Source organism: Polyodon spathula, chromosome 13 (assembly GCF_017654505.1).
Source record: "Polyodon spathula isolate WHYD16114869_AA chromosome 13, ASM1765450v1, whole genome shotgun sequence".
Classification (NCBI taxonomy): Eukaryota; Metazoa; Chordata; class Actinopteri; order Acipenseriformes; family Polyodontidae; genus Polyodon; species Polyodon spathula.
Window position 1 is genome coordinate 33,646,995 of NC_054546.1, and position 11,981 is coordinate 33,658,975.

Genomic DNA, 11,981 nt, shown 5'->3' on the forward strand with positions numbered 1-11,981 from the left:
ACAAATTAATTCAATTACGTTACTTGGTCTTTAGTAAGTAATTAAAAATTAAATACATTTCCTCATCACATCACATCAGCGTTGTCCTGGCTATCTGTAGTCCATAGTCCCCCTGTGTTATTGACAGAATTAGCACAAGTATTTCTTACTTATTTACCATACAATTACATTTGAATTATGCAAGTGCTCATTGATGCCCTCAGTGGAAAAGTAATTTACTGCATAGAAATGACACTTAAGAGGGAGAATTTTAAAATAACAATGTTAGAAATTAAAAAATACACTGTATTTCATGAACACATAAAACCCTATTAGCTCACAAACCCTTTACCGACTGGTCAGAAACCCAATAATTAATACTTGTACTGTCTGATTTTCTTCCAAGGTCACACAGTGAACCAATGGCTCAGTTTAAATTGTCTCCCTGTTATTCTGTTATCATGCTTGTTGATTCCAACAAGTTAATATTTGCTAAGGTTGGTTTACAGATGAGTACAACTGGTCTTTTGTTAGAATCAGTGGGTCAAAAACAGTGTGGTTAGGTTCTCATTGGTCTATAGAGGGAATAGTGTGTTGTGAGGTTGAATTTTAGAGTTATATAATATCTGTATTAATTGTATAATTTTTTGTATATAGATTCATTTAGTGCACACTGTGCTTTTGAAGGTGTTATATGGAGACATTAAAGCTGAGGTACTTTTCCGCTTTGCAGACATTAAAGATCCCATAATACTATTTAAAACAACTCTGACCAGCGTAAATTATAAGAAGCTATATGTTCAAAAGAATAAACCCAGAATGACTGGGAGTAGAATATTTGGTTGTGATTCAGTAATAGTGACTCAAAGACCAGTGCGGCATTCAGTCTGATACAAGTCTTGACAGATGTCTCTGCACAAACCTTACAAATATCCCACCTGGTCAAACTGCATTGAAAGTAAATTGATAATATTTGTGGTAGCGCTGCACTTGTGGAACAGATTTCTCATTTAAAATCAGTTATTTGTAGATCAATACAAAGTAGGACTTCAACCAGAAACCCCAGCTTTGTGTGTTGTTCTCTGGGAGGGTGGGGGCTCTGGGAGAATGAGGGTGTTTGCTCTGAAGACTTTGACCTCATATAAGTGAGCTGTTAGCTCTTCACTCCACATTGACAGAGAGCCATCACAATGACTGGCCACTTCTCTACACTGGCCCTGCTGCTCATCTTCCTCCAGCCTTCCTTGCAGTTCTGGCTCTTCAATGTCCTCTTCCCTCCCAGCCCCGACCCCGTGGGCCCCAAGGAGAACAACACAGTCCCCCTCATTCTGGGTGAGTCTCCCCACAGGGGCTGATGGACTGGAACTTTTTCTGGTAGTAGGGTTGGGGGATGCCCTGATGGCATAGGTGGCCTAGGGGCCACTTTCCAGTTTGACAAGAACAGCGAATTAAATTTCATGATGAATGCTGTTTGTTTGTCTTTCACATGGCTCATTAAATTGTCTTGCAATGACATCCTTTACATTCTGTTAAATATAGAAGCTGCTGTTTACAAAAGCAGATCTGTTTGTCACAGCCAACCGTGACTGGGAGTACGTAGGGTGTGGCTCTCAATTGGACGAGCGCCGACTGGGGAAGGAGGGCTAGGTCGGCCAGGGTGTTCTCAGCTCACCATACACCAGCAACCCCTGTAGTCTGGCCGGGCGCCTGCGGGCTTGCCTGTAAGTTGCCCGGGGCTGCGTTGTCCTCCGATGCTGTAACTCTGAGGTGGTTGCATGGTTAGTCTGCAGTACGTAAAGAAGCGTTTGGCTAGCGTGTGTTTGTCTTCTCTGTTCACGAGTCAGCGCAGGGGTGGTAGCGGTGAGCTGAGCCTAAAAAAAATAATAATTGGACACAACTAAATTGAGGAGAAAATAATTTAAAAAAAAAACAAAAGCAGATCTGTCAGACTTTGATAAAGTTGAATGTAGCCACTCCTTTAGCACATGCTTCCACAACCAAGACAAAAATGACACAAATTTCAACTTTTCAAATTGAATTAGAGGCAGAAATCTTACTGAGATATTAGACAAGAGCACTCCAGATGAGGTAGGTTGTCATGTTTTCAGTTTCATGTACAATGAACTGGTCTTCAGTATTCTATAAGAGATAATATGAGTTTCATCTGCAATGCTTGCATTACCTACTTTGATGTTTAATTTTTCCATATCCTAATTACCCTTTATATAGTTGCTAGTCAAACAACTTTACAGCCTTAGCTCTACAATATAGGATCAGCTGGGTAAAGCAAGCTGAATGATAATATGATAATATTGATAATGATATGATCAACAGTAACTGTGTTTTTGGCAGAAGCATCCTATGAAATCTATTCTTAACACTGCGATCGTGTGTTTCCATTTGGGCAGGATCACATAGAAAGTTGCTCCTGCACAGCGCCTCAATTCATTCAAATGACAGGGTCCATTTTAAAGAAAGATACCTGCATTAACCAGGAAGCAACTTGATGCATTTTACAGAAACATGGGAATACCTTGTGAAACTGCCTTGTAAGAATTTGAAGGAATGGGTTACAATGGGTCGTAGAAATTCACATGGCTATCAATAAGAATAACATCTGAAAATACACTAACCTCCAACAAATAGGGGGGCAGGTAAACAACAGCGGTGGGCTTGTCCATTTTACCCATTGCTGACTAAATAGCTTGGTAACCCTAAACAGATTGTCCCCGTTTAACAAGCAGCTCATCCCAAGTGCAGTGGTGCTCCTGAATATGATATATTTATAAGAAATGCAGAGAGGGATGTTTGTACTTCATTTTACTGCCAAAATTCTAGTGCAATGGTGCAGAAACTGGTACCGCTCATGTTGGTGCATATATTGAACCTGCATGTACTGTAGGAACCGCCTGAAAACATTACATTGCATTGCTGTATTCTAGGAGTAACTCTTGACCTGAACAAATAGCTATCTCCCTTTGGGATGTATTTGGTATGATTGCACAAGGATATAAGAATGTTCTCTCTCTCTCTCTCTCTCTCTCTCTCTCTCTCTCTCTCTCTCTCTCTCTCTCTCTCTCTGATATACTGGTTCCAACACCACAGGAAAAATGAACTTCGGTTTGAGGCAGGTTAAATATCATTTACTGCTGAATTTTGGTTTTTCCTTTTAGAAAATAAGTGCAATTTTGCCTTTCACCTCTGGGGACCTGTGTTTGAATCTAGCTCTTTACAATTAAGTCTTTGAAGATCAAGCTGACCCAGGCGTGAGACTTGTACCTGTGATCGTAATCAGTATTTTAATTAGCTACATACATAATCAAGGGCACTCAGCCCCAGGTAAAATAAACCAGTTTGTTATCTTATCTATGAGATAGAAGCAGCCACCAGACCCCAAAGGGTCTTTTGAGCTACAAAGGAGCCAGATCTTATCCTGTTTCTTAACAGACAGGGCCATTTGCTGGTGTGTGAGATCACAGAGGTGGAAGGCTACCCAGTGACATCTAAAGAGAATTGTAAAATTGTACAAGCTTGCAAGATAAACCATACAATCTGAAACAAAGCTTGTGTCTTGTATTTACTAATTAATTCTGGCCTTTTGTGAAAACCCATTCTTTAAACCAAGCTCTGCTACTGGGTTATTCCATATATAGCTTTATTTTTTAACTGCGTAACAATGAAATGTAACACTGCCAGGGGTAAGATATAATACGTCCATCTTCAGAAACAACATCTGAATGTTGGCATTAGCTGACAGGTACATAATATGAACAACAGATGGGAGAAAGTCTTAAATGAGATACCTCTTGTAGGGGAAAATGGAGTGCTAAGGCTGCTTATATTCTTGTGTTCTAACATGTACCTTGGAACATTTAAAAGAGCACTGTAATTGTGGCCCTCAGGAGGGCGTGAAGCAGATTCCACAGATCTGTGCAGGGAAGCATTCCTGGAGCCCAAACTGCTGAAGCCAGGTAGCTGGGACTGTCATCCCAGCAGGTCTCCAAAGCTGAGGCATACATTACTGATGTGTATACAATACAATGTGGTCATGCTGTATTAGACACAATTAAAAGATGGTGCATATGATGTCATAAACATGCAACCCCCCCCCCCCCCCCCCGTTTGGTCAGTGCCTGGCAATCTGGGGAACCAGCTAGAGGCGAGGATTGACAAGACTGATCTGGTGCACTGGCTCTGCTACAGCAAGACCGAGGATTTCTTCACCATCTGGATCGACCTCAACATGTTTATGCCTATAGGGATTGACTGCTGGATCGATAACATCAGGTACACTCTTTCACGCAGATAACGAAAGGGGCTTAACTACTTTTGAGGTGGGGTTCAAGTAAACTATATGCATTAAATTTGAGTGATTACTTTATTTTATCATGAACTAATTAAGTAAAACTTTTAAGAGAAGGTACAGATGATGACACAAACATTTGACTTGTTTTACCTCCTAATTGAAGCTAAGGATGAAGAAATGACCCCAAAACAATCTCTTCTATATAAGTTGTCATCATATGCAGGATTGAAAAAGAGGTTGGTCCTGTTCTAAGGGGGTATTGGTAACACAGTGATAATCTTTTCATATTTTGATATACAAACTGGTAAACAACATGCATTAGTAATTCATTGTAGTGCCACTATACTTGATCAGTACCACTGTTCGGCCTACTTTATCAGGGCTACTGTGCAATATTTGTTCCAAATCCATGGTATTGTCATTGTATTGTCACAACAAAGGTTGTATTTATTTAAAATGGTTACTTCAGGATGAATTATTACATTTTGTGTGATGTTTTACCCCTCACGAATTTATTTCAATCTTTTTATAAGAACATTTGAAAAGCTATTGTTTACTGTTGTGCATTCTTCAATGTCAGACAGCAGGTTTATAGGTTACTGACATAGTTTAGCTATAGAATGCTAATCAAATTGTTAAACTCTGTAGCTCACAGTGAATACTACCACTATTACTGCTACTACTACTACTACTACTACTACTAATAATAATAATAATAATAATAATAATAATAATAATAATAATGTTTCAGAATAGTATACAACAGAACAACTCACAAAACATCCAATGCACCAGGGGTGGAAATCCGAGTTCCAGGATTTGGGAAAACATACACTGTGGAATTTCTGGACACCCATACATTAACAGGTTTGTGTCCTTCTATTGGGTTTAGCTGAGTTCTGTTTCACAGGTGCCAGTGATCACATTGAAGTTCACTCCTATAGTAAAAACTGAGCCATGTCTGACCATGTTTAAAAGTTGAAAAGTTCTTTATTTAACCAGGTAGGACCAACAGCTTTTTGTGAATTAGTCAGGATCCCCCAACAAAAACTCTAAAATGTTTATTGCCTTTTTTTACATGCCGACGAAAGCCGGGCATGTTGTCAAGCTACTTAACCCTGCAGACGAGACCTCTGTTTGATGCCTGCCAGCCTTTGTGTGTCTGTCTGTCTGTTGGTGTCGTTGTGGTGCATTGGGGAAATCACCCCAGCTAGTTTTCCTCCCCTGGCCTCGGAAGCCCAAAGCTCAGTTCTGCATATCTTATGGGTTCCCACAGTTTATAGAAAGAGGTTTCATAGACTCTCAGTTGATCCAAAAAACATGCATAACCTCCCCAGCCAAGACCGAGTTGGACTCTGCATGCGCTTGATCGCATGACTCTCACACAGTGAGCCACTGGGGATCCTAAAGACAGGAAGGACTGAAATGGTGGTTGGCTCTGATCTGGTATATCACTGATCTATGCATTTCTCTTGCAGGGTATCTCCACACAATGGTGGAGCATTTGGTAAACGCAGGCTACGTCCGTAATGAAACGATTCGAGCAGCTCCCTATGACTGGAGAATTGCTCCCAGTGAGTATGAACTAATAGGACAACACAGCAATCTGGAGTATGACACATGGGCACTGCTTTGCAATTTATTGAATAAGGGCACTTATTTGTACATTTACTCCATTTTCTTTTCAAAACAATGTCTAATTTTAAATGTAAAAGGTTCTGTTTTGATATATTCAGGGTTACCAAGATAATTAGGAAGTAAGGAGTTTGAGTCGGGTAATATCGGCAAAAAATCCACAGCACTTGTTTTTAGTACTTTTTAAATGATGTTTCCTTGGGGGCTGTATTGGAAGGTGCAATGCCATATGCAATTCATAGTGCAGTAGAATACATTTAGTGGCCACTCTGATCTTGAGTGGGTGAAACTCAGCACCCTGTATTATATGTCTTATAATATATAATTAGTTAAGAATAATTAAACTGTAAATAATTAAACTGTGACATCACTTCCATCTGATAAGTCATTTCAGATGTATCACATCAAAATCTGGGTCTACTAAATATTATATAATCAAATATGGGGGCCGACAAGCTCTGTGTAATTGACTCTTGCTCCTAGACGAACAGGAAGAGTACTTTGGGAAGCTGAAAGCCCTGGTGGAAGAGATGTACAAGGAGTATGAGAGACCTATTTACCTGCTTGGACACAGCATGGGCAGCAATTACATCCTGTACTTCCTGAACCGGCAGTCTCAGGACTGGAAGGATCTCTACATCAAGGGCTTCATCTCACTGGGGGCTCCCTGGGGTGGGGTCGTCAAACCGCTCAGGGTCCTCGCTTCTGGTGAGTAAAAAAAAACAAGACGGTTTCTTGTAATTTCATTGACGCGCTGGGAAGCTGCCTTTTTTAAGTCCCCTGTTAAGCTCGATCTGTAACCGTCTACTTCTCTTTTTAAGACAGAACTTGTAACCTTGAGGTGAATCAGTCCCAAAGGTTTGTAGTTCCATTTGTTTTATTTGTACCTTTTTTATTGCAGTTGGAATGTTAGGGGTTAATATTATTGCACATATGCTCTCTGTTCTCAGTTTAGCTGTCAGCAAAGTAAGCTTGAGATAGCAATGCCTAGTAACCAACACTAAAAAGGAATCTCTACCTTTCTCTGTCCTAGATTGTAATTGATCACTATCTTTCTCTGTCTTAAATTGTTGATGCATTTACAGTCTATGTAACTGTATAAAATAAACTGCTTGTGTTTTCTATCTGTATACTAGAGTCCTGTAGCCCACTGTGTTGGGATTAAATAAAAGTGTTTACATTTTACTAATTGGCTGTAATATTTTATTCCCGGGAATTAAATTAATTATAAATTGAGATTGTTGAATTAACAGAACACAACCCCCCCCCCCCCAAAAGTGATCTGCTTTGGGTGGAGCTGAGAATCATGATTCCTTATAGTTTCTGTACTGCACAGTTGTGGGGTCACAGTATATTGTGAGGATACAATAGTAAAAGTGCCCAGCAGAGGGCTCAGTTACCACACATACAGTGCCTTGCAAAAGTATTCAGACCCCTGACCAATTCTCTCATATTACTGAATTACAAATGGTACATTGAAGTTTCGTTCTGTTTGATATTTTATTTTTAAACACTGAAACTCAGATCAATTATTGTAAGGTGACATTATTTTATGTTGGGAAATATTTTTAAGAAAAATAAAAAACTGAAATATATTACTTGCATAAGTATTCAACCCCTGTGCTGTGGAAGTTCCCAGTTTGCACCGATAAAAGAAATTGCCCTAACGAGGACACAATTACCTTACCATTGGCCTCCACCTGTGAACCATTAAAGTCGCTGTTACATTTTCTGGATAAAAACCCCACTGTTGAAGGATCATTGGTAAGGCTGTGAATCTGAAGGAAAATGAAGACCAAAGTGCACTCTACAGAAGTTAGAGATAAAGTAATACAAATGCATAGATTAGGGAAAGGGTACAAAATAATATCCAAGTGTTTGGATAGCCCAGTGAGCACAGTTGGATCAATAATCAGGAAGTGGAAGCTGCATCACACCACCCAGGCACTGCCAAGAAAAGGCCGTCCCTCAAAACTCAGTGCTCAAACAAGAAGGAGACTTGTGAGAGAAGCCACAAAGAGGCCAACAATCACTTTGAAGGAGCTACAGAGTCCAGTGGCTGGGAGTGGAGTAATGGTGCACCAGTCAACCATATCAAGAGCTCTGCATAACACTGGCCTGTATGGGAGGGGAGCAAGAAAGAAGCCGTTACTCAAAAAGTACCATCTGAAAGCACGTCTGGAGTTTGCCAGAAAGCATGAGAATGATCGAGCTGCGATGTGGGAAAAGGTTTTGTGGTCAGATGAGACCAAGATAGAGCTTTTTGGCCAAAACTCAAAGCGCTATGTGTGGCGCAAACCTAACACTGCCCATGCCTCAAGACACACCATCCCTACAGTGAAGTACGGTGGTGGCAGCATCATGCTGTGGGGATGCTTCTCATCAGCAGGGACTGGGCATCTTGTTACAATTGAAGGAAGAATGGATGGAGCAAAATACAGGAAAATACTGCAAGAGAATCTGCTTCAGTCTGCTAAAAAACTGAAGCTTGGGAGGAAATTCACCTTTCAGCAGGACAATGATCCCAAGCACAAGGCCAAAGCAACATTGGAATGGCTCAAGAACAAACAGGTGAATGTCCTACAGTGGCCCATTCAAAGTCCTGATCTCAATCCCATTGAGAATCTGTGGTACTATTTGAAAATTGCGGTCCACAAGCGTCGTCCAACCAATCTGAACAACCTGGAGCAAATCTGCCAAGAAGAATGGGCCAAAATCACTCCGACACTGTGTGCAAAGCTGGTACATACTTACCCCAAAAGACTTAAAGCTGTTATTGCAGCGAAAGGTGGCTCTACCAAATATTAATGTGTGGGGGTTGAATACTTATGCAAGCAAGATATTTCAGTTTTTTATTTTTCTTAAAAATATTTCCCAACATAAAACCAATGTCACCTTACAATAATTGATTCTGAGTTTCAGTGTTTTAAAATAAAATATCAAACAGAACGAAATTTCAATGTACCATTTGTAATTCAGTAATATGAGAGAATTGGTCAGGGGTCTGAATACTTTTGCAAGCCACTGTATATTAAAAACCAAGACATTAAAATCAGATTAATCCCAGAGTTTAAAAGGCTGAACTATTAAAAACAGGCTGAATCTAATTAGCATAGAAGCCAAATTAGGGTTGGGCACAATTAAAGTCATTAAAAGGAGTTGACCTAGTTATCCCTAACCAATACTTTAAGTGCAGCACAGAAACCAGGACATAGGAATTAAAAGAGTGGTGAGGGTATCTAATGACTTGGATCCTTCAGACCAGGTGTGGGGAATCGTGGTCCTGGAGGGCCACTGTAAATTACTTAATTGGAAAAAAAGTGGCGGTACTCACAGTACTCTCAGGCTCCCTGTCTAGCTCTCTCTCTCTCTCTCTCTCTCTCTCTCTCTCTCTCTCTCTCTCTCTCTCTCTCTCTCTCTCTCTCCCTTTCCACCTCTATCTCTGTCTCCCTGTCAGTGCCCAGCTCTCTCTCTGTCTCCCTTTCCATCTCTATCTCCCTGTCCAGCTCTCTCTCAGACATCCTGTCCAGCTGTCTCTTTCCCTCTCTCCCTGTCCAGCTCATCTCGTCTAATCAGTACTGCGTCTAATTGAGACTTGACCTGGACCATTCAAAATAAATCCCCCCCTCTGTTTTGCAATACACTCTGGGAGTTGCAGTTGTTTTGTAATGCATTCTGGGAGTTGTAGTTGTTTTGTAATGCACTCTGGGAGTTGCAGTCTATGCTCTGCTGTGATGTAAACCTTGCAGCAGCTGCTGGGACAACAAAGTAACAACTAGAAAGTCACATAAATGCAGCTGACAGTTTGGAAAAGAAAACGGGCAGATAGTTAGTGATAAGCGCCAAAGTGCTACTCCAATTTTTTAAATTCAGAAGTGGCGGGACTTAAATATTTGAAATTGAGTGGCGGTTGTCCGTACCAGTGAGCATTTCAAGCACTGAATTGGACCAATTATTAACCAAATATTAGTCTAATTAGGTATTTAGGGCACAGTTGGAACAAAAACCAGGAGGGACACCAGCCCTCCAGGAACATGGGTTCCCCACCCCTGCTTTAGACCCAACTTGACAAAGTTTTGAGATCAGTCAGCTACTAGGAACCAAACTAACATAGGTGATCCAAATGGCCTTCTCTCGTTCGGAAATCCAAATCAATCCAAAGTACTGCCAGCAGAGTAATAGCTGTCATGTGCCTCACTTTGCAGGTGAAAACGACGGAATCCCGCTTGTATCCAACATCAAAATCCGAGAGGAGCAGCGAATGACCACCACCAACCCCTGGATGATCCCCAGTGACCTGGCCTGGCCGACTGACCACGTCTACATCTCCACACCCACCTACAACTACACCTACCAGGACTACCAGCGCTTCTTCAACGACATCCACTTCGAGGACGGCTGGTACATGTGGAATGCTACCAAGGACCTCCTCGCAGGGCTGCCCACTCCCGGTGTGGCAGTGTACTGCATGTACGGCACAGGGCTGCCTACTCCCGTCACCTACATCTATGATGATAACTTCCCGAACGCGGACCCTGTGGACATCCTGTACGATGACGGGGATGACACTGTTGGCTCCCGCAGCATGGAGCTGTGCAAGCTCTGGGTGGGAAAGCAGAAGGAGCCAGTCCACATCATCGAGCTGAATGGTACGGCTCATCTGGACATTGTCTTTTCCAACATCAGCCTCACATACATCCAGGAGATACTGCAAGGGAACTACGAAGGACCTTAATAAACAAACCACCCTGCCCCCAGAACTAAATACCTCCACTGTTTAAATAATTAGTATTGGGGCTAATAACATGTAACAGGGTCAATAACAATAAAATCACTTGTCAAAGCATTTGTCCTAATATAAGTTTTACAGCGTTTTTGAAGTTATTGGCATGGCAAGGTCTGTTCAAGACGAATATATTGGTAAAATAAAAAAATGCTTAAAAAAATGAATATATTAAATGACATAATTAGTAATTGGTGTCATTTAATTATTTACTAATGTTTTAATATATTACTTTTGAGTGTTTAATAGCTATGGTAGTAATCTAAATAAAAAGTATAAATCGTAATCTGTACTTCTTGTGTAAGGGTTTGACTGGGTTGTTGACAAAATGTGAGTGGGTTCCACAAGCTTTATTCAGGAAAGCACAGGGTGTTTGCAATCACTTTCAATGGTTCTTTCTCCTCTTGACCAATACTGAGCTATTAACATTTTTGTTGTCAAGCACAAAACCAGGTATTGACAGATTTAGAGAACAATAACAATATCTTAATAACCACTTCTAATGATTGCAAATGGCACACAATAGTTAGGGAATGTAAGAAAGCAATTCAACTAACATTTAAAGTTGCCATAATTCACACATAATCCTGGGGATAGCGACTGTGCTGTGATCGTGGGGTGAGTGACAATCAATAAAGAAGCTTTAGCAAAATGCACATTGCCTCCTTGTATCTGTTGAGAATCAGGTGTAGTTTACTTCGAAACACATATTACATATCGGAACAACACTATAAAGCTTTTTTTTTTAAAAAGTGATAAGACATTGCACATGTAAACTACAATGTTCTACAAAGGGAGGGTCTCTCATGGTGGACTTCCAGTAGTTGTTGACAAACACGGAGGTGAGCCCTGCTTTGTTGAACCTTCAGAGACAATGAAAAGTAATTGGCAGAATTTTTAAAACCTTAGTTCCCTTATAAATGTCCCATGGTAAAAGCATAACAAAGAGTAATACAACATAAGGAAAGCATGGTAAAGCACAGGTAAGCATTGCAAAGCCTAGAGATGTATGACAAAGCATACTAAACAATATGGCAACCTATGATAAATTGTTGTAAATGTTGGAAAAAGAATAGAAAAACTTAACAATTACTGTGCACATTTACTGTGGTAAACTTTTACAAAGGATAGTTGAATGCAAGCCTCACTAAAGTAGTACATGGCAATTGTTCTTGTGTATCAGAGCAGCTCTGTACTCTAACTGGAAGATGCAGCATGAGATTATGGGGGTGTTACACCACACCAGGTTTCCCAGCACACAAGACAGGCTGTGGTTGT

At 40.7% G+C, this 11,981-nt stretch overlaps 1 protein-coding gene across 1 annotated transcript; it reads left to right on the plus strand.

Moving 5' to 3' along the window:
• The first annotated feature begins 1,131 nt into the window (after positions 1-1,131).
• Positions 1,132-11,347, plus strand: lcat (lecithin-cholesterol acyltransferase). Its single transcript, XM_041267951.1, has 6 exons — positions 1,132-1,311; positions 4,110-4,266; positions 5,037-5,152; positions 5,764-5,859; positions 6,404-6,628; positions 10,126-11,347. Exons 1-6 carry the CDS (start codon positions 1,170-1,172, stop codon positions 10,653-10,655), a joined length of 1,266 nt encoding a protein of 421 aa, XP_041123885.1. The 5' UTR covers positions 1,132-1,169; the 3' UTR covers positions 10,656-11,347.
• The last annotated feature ends 634 nt before the right edge of the window (positions 11,348-11,981 follow it).